The 15,803-nt window shown below is 37.3% G+C and overlaps 1 protein-coding gene across 4 annotated transcripts in view; it reads right to left on the bottom strand.

The window, feature by feature from the left end:
- The window catches only part of FGD3 (FYVE, RhoGEF and PH domain containing 3), a 189,073-nt gene that overhangs the window by 4,979 nt on the left and 168,291 nt on the right, over positions 1 to 15,803 (bottom strand). For all 4 annotated transcript variants that reach the window (XM_031961088.1, XM_003762189.4, XM_031961096.1 and 1 more), the window contains 3 exons: positions 15,694 to 15,756; positions 9,591 to 9,710; positions 5,467 to 5,607 (listed from right to left, as the gene is read on the bottom strand). In XM_031961088.1, coding sequence (XP_031816948.1) covers positions 5,467 to 5,607; positions 9,591 to 9,710; positions 15,694 to 15,756 — 324 coding nt within the window. The remainder of the gene's footprint in view (positions 1 to 5,466; positions 5,608 to 9,590; positions 9,711 to 15,693; positions 15,757 to 15,803) is intronic.

Genomic DNA, 15,803 nt, shown 5'->3' with positions numbered 1-15,803 from the left:
GTCCTTTTAGACCAGCTTTATGAGCCCTCCATCTAAATGAGCCGGAGCCAAGCAGAACAAGCAGAATAAGATAATCTTTCAAGGATTTGTCCCTCAAGTTTTCTCTCCATGTGGAATGCTTGCCTTTGTCATCTTCCTGTTTGATTTCCCCAGGAAACAATGCAGTCTGCTAATGTCCCTTCTATAATGTGGCAGAAGTGAACACAATATGACTCTAGGATTGTAGGAACTGGATTCAGATCCCACCTCTACATCTTCTTTTCCCTTATGTATATACAATGAGATGGCCAATCAAGTTCTCTTTGGCACTAGGTCAATAATATAATGATCTCATAGTAGGGACACTAGGACTTGGAGGACGGAAGACAGATTGGCAGACTTACTGTGGGAAAAAGGAATAAAGTCTTACTCTAGGTAGGATTTCAGAACTGGAGTAGGGCTAGTACAGGCAGATAATATTAATCTAAGGAAGAAGTGGACAATGATCAGACTTGACCAGTAGTACATACAATGTGCTTAGCCCAGAGGCAGGGAGAGGGGTACAGCCCTGGAGATTCCTACATGCTACAGGAAGTTAGACTTGACATCTTATATCTCTTCAAACTTTTTTTTCCTGTTTTTCCTGTCCTTACAGAGTTTTCAACCTAACAGGGAAGCAAACCTTCCTAAATCAGTAAAAATGCCAACAACTCTCCTTGGATTACCAAAAAGTCTTAATCTTTTAAAAGAGAAATACAATTTTCTTATTTCCAAATATATCATGAGGGGCAAAAAGTGGCACAATAGATAGTGAACTAGCCTGACTCTAGGAATGCTTGGGTTCAAGTTCTGCATCTGTCATCCACTGGCCATGTGGCCCCAGACAAGTCACTTCTCAGGCAGAGTTTTGAGAGTTAAGAAATCAGCAGAGGAGGAGCATCTTCACTTGAAAACATAGTTCCATTCCCTAGAGGACAATTCAGAGATAGCCTGACCTTGATGTTGGGGGGTGCTTGGAACACCTGAGATGTATGCCCTGGCTGGTTACAGGAACTTTCTGTGCCTTCCAGCAAGGGCTGAAGTTGCTAAGTGACAGAACAACTGGTTTGTCCTGGTAAAAAAAGTTCCCATATGTGGAGTTCCCCAAGAAGATAAACCCCTAGATCCATATAAGAACCTTCATCTACCCCATCCTTCAACAAATTCAAACCAGGGTAACAAAGGATTGTCTATAAAAAATACTCCTTTGGGGGAGGGGGGAATCTATTCTGAAATAGATAGATAAGAATGATCCATAATGAGCACTTCCATTGTTCCTATATTTTTGTATTGCTAGAAAACAGTGCTAATTGGAAACCCTCCCCTCTCACACACAATGTGTTTGTGCTGTGAATTTAAAACGAGAGACTGTCACTTCTTTTATCAAGTCCAACTGCTGTTGGCAATGAGTCATCCCAGCTGGGTCGATTAGGAGCTTCTTTAGGGGCAGAGGATGCTGTTTGTTGAGATTTCTGGTGATGTCCTGAGTCTAGGACTTCCATCAGAATAGCATTCATTTGAAATCTCCTTCAAAAGGCTCTTTAAAAAAAAAAAAGCCAGGCATTCAGTTTACCTTCGATCTCTGGAATAATACAGAATTTAAGTCTGTGATCCTACAAGAGAACTTGGGTTGCTTTGTCATCCCCCTTGAGAATGTTTTTTTCTATGCAGATAACTGAAATGCCATTAAACATTTATCTTAAATCTGTTCCCAACATGAATTATGGAGTTAAGGCTGGGCGGTGGGAGGAGGAGGGGTGATAATGAAGTATGAATACTGAAGTAGTCAGTATTTGTTCAAGAGGGATCTTTATTATTAAGTGCTAAGGACTTGTGTTCCTAAGTACCAAAAAATGAGTTTTCCCACTACTGTTCTCAGCAGGTAGGAGGGTTAAAATCCCCTGGCAACCGAAATGATACAGCAAGCTTTTTCACTTGGCAAAAATGAGGTCAGGAAAAATGAAAAAAATTAATGAGAAAATGAATTTAACTCATAGCATTCATAGCATAGCATTCTTGGATGAGACTATTCGCTGTCCATTTGCCCCTTTAATGCAATATGTTAACTAAAATCCCAATTCTAAGGGATTTAGAAAACTCATTCAGTCCCTAATGATTTGGGATTTGGTTCTAAGACTATGCTGATATACCTAAACACTCACTTATCCCTAGAGTCCAGTGAGGTATTTCTCACTCTATGTTGGTAAGAAAGTTAGCCCTAGGATGCCTGCAGCTCAGAATCTGACTGTGGTCTATAGCCCAGCTCTAACATTGCCCTCTGAAAGGAATCTTGGTATATATGTCACAGAATCATAGAATCTAGGCACTCCACTTGTAATTATATAGAAAGTTTTGTTATAGCACCCTTGTTAAATCATCAGTCAGACTTTGGGGCTCCTCTGAAAGAGAATTCACTACCTCCTAAGGCGGCCCATTCTTTGGAAAGTTTCAAAATGCTGGTAAGTTTTTCCTGATTAAGACAAAAATGTGTTCATCTGTTATTTCTAGTTGTGTGTGGCTCCTGCTTCTGCCCTCTGGGGCCAAAGTGAACGAGCTGAATCTCTCACACAATAGCCCTTCAAGCACTTGTTCTTCCCAATTCTTTTTATCCAAGCAAAGCATCCCAGTTCCTTCAGTTGACCTACATATGGCATAATCTAAGGCCTTGTAGCAATTCTGGAGGCCCTTCTCTCCTCACTGTCTTTCCTAAAATGAATTCACACCTTCTAGCATTCTATTGTTTCTTATCTTTGTATCCCTAGCATTAAGCATGTTACTTTACCCATGGTTTATTTAATTCAGTGGAATGACTGATTGACAGGTCAGCTCCAAGAGAAAGCACTGAATGTGCCAGGAAACTATTTTCAAAGTAGAGATAGATGTATTAAAAGAGATTTGAGAAGATAAGTTTTTTGAATCACAATGAAGTTATTCTAAGGGAATAAGTTGCCCTGTAGGTTTGATAACTAATATGGCTAGGACATGATGACTTAGTCAGCTTCCCTTTCACAGATAATTTGAGGATTATACTAGAAGCACACTGATCTTTCCTGAAAAATCTTTCTAGATTCAATTCCATCTGATAGTGATGATGTTGTTGAAGATGGTTCTCATTCCAGAATGCTTTACACTATTTTACAATGCTCTGCAAAGAGCAGTTTCCTCACAATAACTCAAGCAAAGAGATAGATAGAAAGTGAAGATGATTTAAAAGAGATATTTACAAATTGCTAAAGAAAAATATTTTTATTAATATAGAAACAAGGTCTCAGTAATGCTGTCAGCCTTAGTTTTTTAAGGGTTTGTGAAATATATTTTGCAGTGTGGTTTTTACATATTTTTGGACTATCATCTTAAAAAGTCAGATATCTAATAATCTTGAATAATTATTTTGTTTAGGTCCTAATTGACTCAGATTGAATATAAATAACAGTCATTTATTCTTTAGCTAGAAACCCAAAGGGTCTTCCCCTCTCAGATTCATTCATTTAGTTGTTTATATTTTTTGGACTTGGTGAAAAGAGGAGATTCTTTGCCTCAATCGCTACCTAACCTTAGTCACTGAACACGTGCAGCTTCAGTCAGAGATCTGTGGAAGACCTTAGTTTATAAAGACTCCCCTCTTGCATCCAGGACCATCTCCAGTCTGGTCACTGGACCCAGACAGCTCAGGAGGGGAAAATATGGCAGGTGACCTTGCACAGTCCTCCCTCACTTAAACCCAACTCACTTGCATGTCATGGCATCACCTCCCTGATGTCACGGTCCTTTTTGAGAACAAAGGATAAAAACAACCACTGGGAAAGCACACCTTTGGCTTTTCAATAATTTATTTTAGTGAAGCCTAGCTGTTTGGACCCAAACTATGGTCATCTATCTATGTAGCAAGGGCTGACAGCATTAGTGAGGTTCTGTCTGGCCAACATAGGAAATGCTACCAGCTCATCCAAGAAACCAGATAGAATTTAAGTGAGTGATGAAAACACTGCAGGATCAAAAGTCCAGTAGCTGCTGATGCTGCATCCATTTTTCTGGATGGAATTAAATGATAGGATTTAGATGGGGAAATGGACCCTTGAGGTCAGTTAATCCAATTTCCTCCTTGTTCCAAGAAGCAAAGAATCAGGACTCAAACCCTTATTCTCTGACTGAATCTTGCTTCAGATTATAGAAAGGACAGAAAAAAGCAAGGAAAATGAAATAGCGACTCCTAGAGTCCAATGATTAAAGAGCAGCTATCATAACAATTCAAAGAAGAGTTAACAGCTAAAGTTATAGGATAAAGTCTCCAGGCTTAGAATTTCCTTAAAAAAAATTAAATTCAATAAATATCTATTACACGCTTACTATATGTAAAGGAAGCACAGTAGGACCTAGGGATACCAAAAATAAATAAAAATAGAATAGTCCCTGCCCTCAAGGAGATTAAATTTTTTTGGAGAGCTATAGGGTAGATTTAGAAAAATAAATACAAAGTAGTAAATGTCATTTCAAGAGGAAGCAAGCACTAATAATTGAAGAAGAACTGAAGTGGGAGGTAAAAGCAGGAAGTCTACAAGGCAGAAGGGAAGAGTGAGCATATTATTCTAGATAAGAAGGACCCCTTGTGCTAAGGCACAGAGGTGGAAATGGATCAGCCAATAGGCCACTCTGACTAGAAGAGAGTATGAGAATAAAAGTGATATGAAATAAGTATAGAAATATAGTGAGAGCCAGATCAGGAAAGGCTTTAAATGCTAGGCTGAGGAGTTTGCATTGGAAACATTGAAGGTTTCTGAATAAGAGTGATGTGGTTAGACCTGTTTTAGAAATGAGCATTTTGGTCAGTTGTGTGGAGGGTATACTGAAGAAGAGAGGGATTGGAAGCTGGGAAACCAAGTTGAAAACTATTGTAACAATTTAGGTTAGAAGTGATGAGAGCGGTATGAGTTGAGAGAAAGGAATGGATATGAGAGATGCTATGGATGAAGCATGGTTAAGACTTAGCAACTGACTGGCCCTGGGGTCTGAGGGAGAGGAAAGAATCAAGCATGACTTCAAGGTTATAAAATGAAATGACTACAAGGCTGCTGGTGCCTTCAATAGAAAAAGAAAGAATAGATTTTGGGGAAAATATAATAAGCTCTGTCTGGGAATCTGTACAGTTTGCTCTTTATAGTTTGACATGCCTATAGGATAGCCATTTGGAGATTTCCAGCAGGTAGATGATAATGTTTCATGCGATTCAGGAGACAGATTAGGTCTAGAGGATAAATTTGGTGATCATCAGCATAGAGATAATATTTGAGGCCATACTAGTTGAGATGCCCCAAGGAAAGCCTATTGAGAAAGAAGGGAAAAGAACACCCCAAACAGCAAAATGTATTTAATACTTGTAAAGTTCAAGTGGAACAGTAAATATTATCAAACCAACCACCAGCTATGACGGAAAATATTCCTGACACTCACCTCCAGCTTCTTCCTTTGTTCACTGCCAGCCTCAGAGACGGGACTATTTGGGACTGTACTCTGCATAAGGAAACACTCTTTGCAAACACGACTCTGACGACTATTATCTGCTTTAAATTCTGAGCACTTCCCACAAATCACCTGTATCAAAGTGATAATATATTATTTCTTTACCCATCACTGAAAAGGAAACTGTTTCATTAGAAATGCTGAATATAAAGAGATAAGGAGGAAGACAATTTGAAAAAGCATAGAAAGGAGATATACTGCACTCCTAGGGCAATAAAAGTTTTTCCTGTGTCAGTACACATTTGTTATACAATATGAACTGCAGTCAGCGTGTCAGAGAAATAAAGATATCTTTTTGAAGGCTTATATTTCAGTTAAAATGTGAAACCAGATTGATCTGGTGGATACTGTTCTATCAATTTATCTACTTTCTTTCCTTAGGAAAAAGAGTACACCAAATATAATTTAACCTTCTCAATGACAATCAAAATGCTCAAGGGAGAAATAGAGGAAAGGCCTGTGTGTTTCTGAGTGTTGTGTCTTTTCTAATAGATTACGTGCTTTCCCCAAACCAGCACTTCTTTTAAAAAGCAATGTCTTAAGGGAGAAAAGTGTCAATTCATGATACTCCTTGGTTAGGACTAAGGCAAGAAGACAGGACTTTCTAGGGCATGACTTCCATTTGAGTCCCCCTGACTCATTGGTTATTCTTAGAATTGAGGTGGAGGTTGTAAAGAGATGAGAGGATGGATAATGCTCAGGAAGAGAAGGGGAAGAAAGCCAGGCTTCCAGGCCTTTGCACGAACCAGAATTGGAGGGTATTATAAGCTAAGGAGTCTTGGGGAAACATCAAATTAGAGTTGGAAGAAACATCAGAAGTCATCTAGAATGGAAATGTCAATGTAATTGGGAAATTACAAAATCAATATAAAAAAATACAATGTAACATGAATGATTACAGTTAACATGTGAAAACAGCTTGACTTGAGATGTTCTAAGTCAGCATGTTCAGCAGGGATCTGTTTCTATTTGAGTGTGATATTACTGATAGTATCCAGCCCTCTCATTTTATAGATGCAGAAGCTAAGACCCCCAAAAGGGCTTCCCCATTCTCATGAGGCCTGCCTTTCCAAGGTCTCTACTTACCATTTCCATGCCTCTGAAAGGATAGGAAAGGTCAGTACACGCTAGGTTGGCACTGAGGTCTTAATGACTTGGCTGCCATCTCTCAGAATCAGACCACTTGGCTGCACTGTGATTTGTACCTGGACACCCTAATATAGTAAAATGCTCCTTTTAAGAACCTTTTCTTTTTAAGCATGAAAAGTCCTTCTCAGGAAGTATATAGGCACATCTTACCCAATGTCATTAAAAGTGCCTTTGAAAATACATTATGTGAAATAACACTCTGGGGTGACATTAATTCCACGCTAACAGAGTTGAATGGAAAAAGTTGGTATATCCTCAGTCAGGTAGGATATACCAGGTAAGAAAGGTGGATACAGCCTTGGTAGTCTCAAGAAGAAAACAAACTTGGGTAGGAGTATAGAATGGGGAAAATCTCACAGAGTTGGGGCGGTGAAGGCAAAGGAAGTTAAGAAATGCATAGTAAGGCATATTGTAATGAACTTTACTAAGATAGTGTATATAAAATGCTGTAAACTTTAAAGTTTTTATACATGCTAATTATTATTGTTAGTGATCTATACTTGTGGACTTCTAAAGCAACATTCTCTGAATAGAAGGGAGAACTTTTCTATTTATGTGAAGAAGAAAACAATCTTCCCTCTTTAGCCTCAGAGACTGAGACTCAAAATATGTTTTTGAGACACTGTTTAGCAACAACACACACTAAGGATTAGAAGTAAAGTTTTAGAAGACAGCAAGTTTTTTGAAAAACTTCTATGTAGTAGCTTCACCACAGCTAATCCTGGGCAGCTCCAAATAAACATGCAGTCAGACTCATCAATGATGGGATTCTGTCCCTAAAACTGAAATCATACATTTCAGTCCCAGCATGAGGGACCATAGATGTTTGCCTAGGAAAGATTTCTCATTCTCTGGTGGTAGTAATGGAATAAAAGCAGGAAATGTGGTTTTAAAATAAAAAGGAGCCTAAGGAAACCCATTTGTAGAGAGTTTTATCTGTGCTTGGGGCTAATTTACTGATTTGATTTGTTTGCCAATCTTCAAAATAGGATAACCTTTGTTGAATTCTAAGTTGTTAATAACTTAATTCTGAACATATTTTCTCAACAACATCTATTCTGTGGGGACAATTTTTTGCTTTAACCTTAAACAATGATGTGACAATCTGCCCTTGGGAGAAAAAAGATTTTGATGACTTGAAACTAATAAATAAAGATTCAAAAATGTCCACTGCAAAGTAATAAAAGCTAATCTATATCTGGAGGATAACTTGTACATTAGGGAAAGCGGAGATCTGGATCTGTGCCCAGGGTCACCTTTATGTACTTGGGGCATTCAGCTGCAATGGAAAAAGTTCTTATGCCCATCAGAGAGCTTTTCTTAGGATGCCTTTGTTCTAGATACAATCTATTTATGTCCAGAATAATTTCCTTTCTAATTCCCAAAACATGTTTCCCCTGTCTGTCTCCTTTGGGCCTCTAGGAAATAATAATAATAATAACTAAGTTTTCCACAGCACTTTAAGGTTTATATGTAAATATATGTCAAGTCCTTTACATTGTTTCCTAACAATAACCCCTGAAGTAGGTAATCCTAGTATCATGACTACCCATTCAGAAATAAAGACACAGACTTAGAGGCCATAAATGCCAATCACAAAGCTGGTCCGCATTGGTAATGGATTCATAACCCAACTTCCATGTTCAGCCCTTTCTATAATATGCCTAGATTGCCTCTCAGTCAAGTTGTCTTGACTGGAACTCTAGATTGAAGGCTTTGTCTCATATTCCACACAGCTGTTCACCTTCCCTGAATTCCGATTTCAGCCCTTTCAAAATCTGAGTTAGTTCTCTTTCATTCTAATGAATACTTAAAAAAACAACAAGAAAAGTGAACCAGGGAAAAAATAAGGAAAGCAAATATAATTAATAAAAATAAGTCTTGAGCCTGATTCCTACTTATGAACTTCTCCTTTAGTCTTTGACTTTTATACTCAGAATCCTGACAGAGAAAGGGTAAAGCTTAAAAGGAGAAAACCTGATAGTCATATCTTGTCAACTCATACAGGTCCTTAGGAAGTTTCATGGGGCACTGAGACATTAAGTGACTTGCACACTTAGTCACACAATTAGTACATGCTAGAGATAAACTCTGAACCCAGGTCTTCCTAACTTGGTGAATAGTTCTCTTCACCATATCAATTTGCTTTTCAATATATTCATGCTATAACATAATTATATGAACATTTATACACACAAATATATCTATATTATACATACATATAATGTGTGCATACATACATGTGTGTATACACACATGCCCCACATTAAAGTTTACAGAGCACTTTATATACAAGTGGCAGGATAATATAGTAGATAGACTGTTAGACTTGGAGCTGAATCCAGATTCTGCTTCAAACACACTCATTAGCTATGTGAATTTGAGTGAGTTTCTCAGATTCCATTTGTACAATGGGGATAATGAAACTTTTAGTTGCTTTCTAGTCGCTCCAAGAGAGGATAATCATGAACCTCAATAAGACAGAGTATAACAAGTTTAAACAGGGACTTAGATATGTCCTAACTATGTGACTCTAGGCAAGTCACTTAATCACTGTCTGCCTCTTTTGTTTCCTCAACTGTAAAATGGTGACAATAACAATCTCACAGAGTTTTTGTGAGGATAACATAAGCTAAAAATATGTAGAGCACCTTCCAAATCTTCAAGAACTACATAAGTGTTAGATATTAATAGTATGTTTATAATTTTTCAATTACAGCAATTTTCAAAGATGAAGTACATATACTAACTTTTTCTATAAAGAGACAAAAGCCTAGATATAGATCCATAGATGGTACCATAGACAGATTCAGAGATTATTATAGCTAAAAATTAAACTATAGATACAGGCATGGACAAAGCTGGAGAGAGATCACCAGACAAAGCTTATAGACGGAAGTACTTACAGCCCCACACTGTTTGCAGTGGTGCCGTCTTTTTGTAATTGAATTAAAGGTTTCACTGCAGCTTTTGCAAGTTTGCTTCTCTTTATCTCTTCTATTTTTAGAAGATTTTTTGGAGTCAAGCTGAAATGGAGACAAAGAGTTCAATGAGTCTATGAGTCAAGCACTGTCCAATGCATCTTGTTACAGATTCGATTACCCTGGCAGCATTTTTCTTCTTTGTTGCTTCAGACCTGCAGGATTGAACACATGAAATACTGTGACCTGATTCTATACAGAGATCCTGGGATGAGGAAGTACTCATGCAATTTTAGGCTATCTATTAGGCCTGGCACTACACAAGTACACACACCCCCCACACAAGGATAGGCACTGATTCAGGAAAGCAACATCAAAAGGTGAAGGAGGAATAATGGTGGGTTTAATCAATGGATATAAAAAGAGTTATGGACACTCAACCACATATGGCTCACAAACCAAGGCAAAAATGCAGAGAGAAGGGAGAATACCACTTCCTTCTTAATTCTCCCTCTCACCCCTATTTGTGACATTCTACCCCTTTAAATTTCCCTTGAATCCATATTTTTATATATATATATATATATATATATATATATATATATATATATATATATATATATATAGTGTGTGTGTGTGTGTGTAAATATATGAGGAAGGTGGGACTGAATTCTTCTAGCCTCTTTCAGTCCTGTTCTTGCTACTTAAGAGATCACTAGCATTTGCAATCTGAAAATGGCAACATGTTTTCAAGTATATGTATATATGTGTATGTATACACATATATACATATACACACACAGAAGAGGTAACAACTATTTTAGAAAAGAGAAATCATAAGTTCATTTTCACTCTCTTTCATACAAATACACACAAGAACAAAAACAGATATAGAGACACATACAGGAAGACAAAGAGTACCAGAGATAGACACAGGCATAGAGACATAGACACAGACTCTATATACAAACATATATGGCATTTTTATCTATTTAAATGACAAATGTAAGCAAGAGCCTTAAACATCATGACGAATGAAAAATTTTCAATGTTTGAACGTGTAATTAATGACACTTTAATCATCTTAAGCATTCTCAAATTTCCTAAAACTCTTGCCATCAAACAAAAGCCTTGGTGCCAGAACTAAATGCTATTCTTACCCATTCTTCATCTCACCTTGTTGAAATCCTTCCCATCTTTCAAGGCCCAGTGCAGGGACTACCTTAAAGTCTTCTAGGATTCTCTCAGCTAGAAGGATTTTTCCCTTCTCTAAGTACCTTGTCAGTTTCCTCTATATTTGATTTTCTTATAAGATAAGATGGTTCCTTTACTACAATGTAAGTTTCCTGAGGACAAGAGCAATGTCATATAACATCTTAATTTATCATCTAATTTCATCACCCAATATTAAGAATATAATAGGTACTTAATATATATTTGCTGAATCAAACTGGAAAGATGGGCTCAAACAAAAAAAAAATCTATTAAATGTAAAGTGAATTCAATAAATATTTATTAGGCACTAGTGATACCAAGACAAAAATGAGAGAGTTCCTTCCCTTTCAAGGACTTACATATTATCAAGAAACACAGCATGTCATTCAATCCAACAAACATTTATTAAGTACCTGCTGTGCAATATACTAGGAGCTAGAGATACAAAGTAAGAAACAAAACAAAACAATAGCCCTTGCCCTCATAGACTTCATATCACTACAACTGGCTGCTAGGGATAAAGTACAGGTGCACAGTACAGGAGTACTCTGGCACAGACCCAAACCTAGATGAAGAACTAATAGAATTCAGACTGGGGGGTGGGGAGGGGAGATAAGGAAGAAGCAAACAGATTTTGACCAAATCAGAGCATTTGTGAGAGCACTGAAAACTTGTAGATCCCCACCTTGTTGTTGAGATCTTGGAATGAAACAAAATTCAATATTCCAAGAAAGCAGCAACAGGACTACCACAGAAAAGTCTGAAAGAATGGACAAACAAAAAATGAACCTCACCATAATGAACTATTATGGTGGCAAGGATGCTCAAGTCACAAACACAAAAGGAAACGACTCTAAAACATCTTCAGGGAGTGCCTCATAGCTTAGGTACAAATTCAAATAGAATGTCTGAGTTTCAATTTTTTTTTCATAAATGGAATGAGGGTGTTTAAGGAAAAAAATTGGATATCAGAATGGATCAAACAGGAGCAAACGACTCCATAAGGCAACAAGAAATACTAAAATCAAAAGACTGAGAAAAAAAATAAGAAATGTAAAGTATCTCATAGCAAAAACAACTGACCTAGAAAACAGACTGAGGAGAAAAAAAATTAACAATCTTTGGAACATTGATTGTTCACCATGTGAACATAATGACCAAAAAAAGAGCCTAGACTCATGTTAAAAAAAGATTCCATTTTCTTACAACCACCTTGGGGCGTAGCTCTTATTATGTTACACATGAGGAAAATGAGCTAAAGATAAAGGTTAACTGATTGTATAGGTCATCCAGCTAGTAAGTGTCTGAGACTGGATTTGAAATCAGGCCTACCTAATTTCAGGCCCTATGCTCTATTCATAGGTTGTTCGGCATGCCTGACTCTTCATGACCCCATGGGGTTTTCTTGGCAAAGACACTGGAGTGATTTGCCATTTCCTTTTCCAGTTCATTTTATAGAGGGGGGAAACTGAAGTGACTTGCCCAGGGTCACACAGCTAGTAAGTATTTGAGGCCAGATTTGAAATGAGGAAGATGAGTCTTCCAGACTTCACTTCTGACCTTTTTTTTTTTTTGCTGAGGCAATTGGGATTGAGTGACTTGCCCAGGATCACACAGCTAGAAAATTAGTGTCTGAGATCAAATTTGAACTTGGATCCTCCTGACTTCAGGGCTGGTGCTCTATCCACTGTGTCACATAGCTATAGACTATATCTACCTAGCTGCCCCTACTTCATATGCATATATTCCTAGATTTCTTGATTAACAATGAATATACAGAAGCATTTTCTAAGGAGAAAGTTAAATACACAGCAGGGAAAACTTTGAGAAATCATTCAACAAATATATATATATATATATATATATATATATATAATATTCATAAATATAGACACGAACCTATATATACAAACACATACACACATTAACTAATGTTTTGCTGCTTTGCTGAGTATTTAACTTTCTCCTTAGAAAATTAATAGAGGAAATCCCTATTTATACTCATTATTAATCTAGTGAACTAGGAAATTTAAATTAGAAGCATTACTACCACCAAGTGGTACAGTTATACTATTTCAGGTACAAATGATACACTCCTATTTCTCTGTATTACTGTTCTGAATATGGGAGATGCCTCTAGGATAAAATGTATGTGAAAGGGAAACAAAATACATAGTTGTGAAAGGAGGCAGGTTCACAGTATCTCTGCTCTGCCCTTTACCCACTATTTCCATGGAGTATCTGGCAAACACCTCAGCACAGGATATAACATGCAAGCTTTCTCTCTCTCCTTCCTGTTGTACTTTACCTTCTCCATTCCAATCTGGGCTGAGCTAAGCTTTTGGGAGTCTCAACTAAGGATATAAACATTTTTCCCCATTCACATATTTTACAAAAAAATTTCAATAGCATTTTATTTTCTAATTACATGTAAAGAAGGCTTTCATCATTCATTTTTATAAAATTTTGAGTTTTCTCCCTCTCTTCTTTATCTCTCCCCTTCCCAAAAGAGCAAACAATTTAGTATGGTTATACATGTACAATCATTTTACAAATTTTCTGTATTAGTCATGTTGTAAAAGAAAAATATGATTAAAAGGGAAAAAAAATCACAAAAAAAAAAAAAAAAAAGGTGAACATAGTATGCTTCGATCCACATTCAGTCCCCATAGTTCTTTCTCTGGAAAGTGCAGATGGCACTTTCTATCCCAAGTCTCCTGAAATTCATACAACTTTTAAAAATGCAATAATCCTCTTTTGAAAAGAGAGAATATTCATACTCAAGAACTTGCATAGATTTTTCTCCCAAGGCTGAAGAAATAGCTCATTAATCTTCCTTCCAAATTGACACTGCTTCACTAAAAATTGTTCTTTGCTATACTCAAAGGGCTATAAAACCATGCATACCCTTTGGTCTAGAAGTGTCACTACTGGGTCTGTATCCTAAGAGATCATAAAAGAGGGAAAAGGACCTATAGATGCAAAAAATGATCTTTTTTTGTGGTGGCAAGGAATTGGAAATTGAATGTATACCTATCAACTGGGGAATGGCTGAATAAGTTATGGTATGTGAATTTAATGTAATATTATTGTTCTATAAGAAATGATTTCACAAAAACCTGGAAAAACTTACATGAACTGGTACTGAGTGAAGTGAGAAGAACCAGGAGAACATTGTACTCAGTAACAGCAAGTTTGTGTGATGATCAACTAGGATAGACTTCTTAGCAATACAATGATCCAAAACAATTCCACTAGAGTTGGGATGGAAAATGCTATCCATATCCAGAGGCAGAACTATGTTGACTGAATATGGATTGAAACATAATATTTTTCACCTTTTTATTTGCTTGCTTCTTCCTTCTTGTGTTTTTTCCCCTTATGGTCTTATTTTTCTTGCACAATATGACAAATATAGAAATACGTTTAAAAGGATTGCACATGTATCAGATTGTTTCCTGTCTTAGGGAAGGGAAAGGTAAGGGAGGGAGGGAGGGAGAAAAAAGTTACACAAAATCTTACAAAAATTAATGTTGAAAACTATCTTTATATTTATTTGAAAAAATAAAATACTCTTGAGGAAAAAAAAGAGTGTTCTTTGAATTCATCTTTCAATCTCCCTGATTTTATAAAATAAGCAATTAAAGAAGGCCCAGAGACATTAAATGCTTTGCTCAAGGTCACAGAATCTAGTGAGTAGCAGAGACAGGATTCAAGCCTGGATCTCTTTACTCCAAATCCAATGCTTCCCCTCCACCATTCTCATGACGGTGATCATCTGGCCTGACTGAGGGAGAAGACAGTACTTTCTAGGGTAATTTCTTCCACTCTTAGAAAGCTCCTAGTTCTCCAAGTAAGTCTAATTCCTCTTCCAGTGTACAGTGCCACCCTGAGTACTAAAAGAGCTGGGACACTATCCATTTCTCCCTATTAAGTTGCTGGAGAATAGTCATCATCTCCTGGGGAGAAATAACTTCCAAAAAATATTAGCAATGGAAATAAAGAACCTGGCAGGAATGAAGAAGCTGTTCACACTACTAGTCATTCTTTCAGGGCTCAGCTGCCAGGAGTTGGCACCCTGTGTGGGTGATCTAGCACTGCTGCTTATTTTTCTGCTTAATGGCAGAGAACTCCACGTAGACAGAACTACTCCCACAACTGCTGAGTAAGAGATGGATTTTAAAGGTTGGTGCAGATGAAGGGCTGGATAAAGCAACAAGAGAAATACAGTCATAGGGAAACCCATTCTTAGATAAGCAAAAGGAACACTGTGATACACTTCTGTGACAAGGACATAGTTGGTCAGTCCTCTGGGAAGAGGCCAGCTAATACAGGATAGGCCATCTTCTCTTGGTCTTTTGCTCCTTTTCTCTATGGATCTTCTGAACTGAAGGCAAGCAGATGTCTTTGGGAGCTGATGGAAGGAGGTGTTCTCTAGTGTTTTAGGATGAAATTCCCTCTGCTTGCCCAGGGGTAAAGAACCCTTGCCTGATGGCAGAAAATTCAACGTGGGGTAGGGGAAAGAAGAATACCATGAATTCTGTGTCACAAACATAGAAATGGAAAGGACTCCTGTGGTCATCTGCTCTAATCCCTATCTACATAATGAATCTTCTGTTCTACTAGAAAATTTACAATTTGACTGCTTTGCTAGTCTCTAAGTCACAATACACACATGTAAGCAAGCCATACACAACCACTGTTACTAACCATTCTCTTCTATATTACTTTCAGGCAAAGTAATAGACCTTTGATTGAAACCTTACTTTCTTTTTTTTTTTTTTTTTTTGGTGAAAAACAACTTGACATTTCTGTGCAGAGTGAATACAATTATTTACCTTATAGATTACATTAATTTTTTGGGGATACTTACTCCTCCAAATCCACCACAGCCATCTGTCCCTGCCATGGACTCCACTGAGCTTGTGCTGGCCATCTTAAAAGAGAAAGTTGAATATATAAGTATGGAAATAATCTGGTCAC

Source organism: Sarcophilus harrisii, chromosome 1 (genome assembly GCF_902635505.1).
Source record: "Sarcophilus harrisii chromosome 1, mSarHar1.11, whole genome shotgun sequence".
Lineage (NCBI taxonomy): Eukaryota > Metazoa > Chordata > Mammalia > Dasyuromorphia > Dasyuridae > Sarcophilus > Sarcophilus harrisii.
Note: the sequence above shows the minus strand (reverse complement) of the source record. Positions and strands in the feature narration are given on the sequence as shown.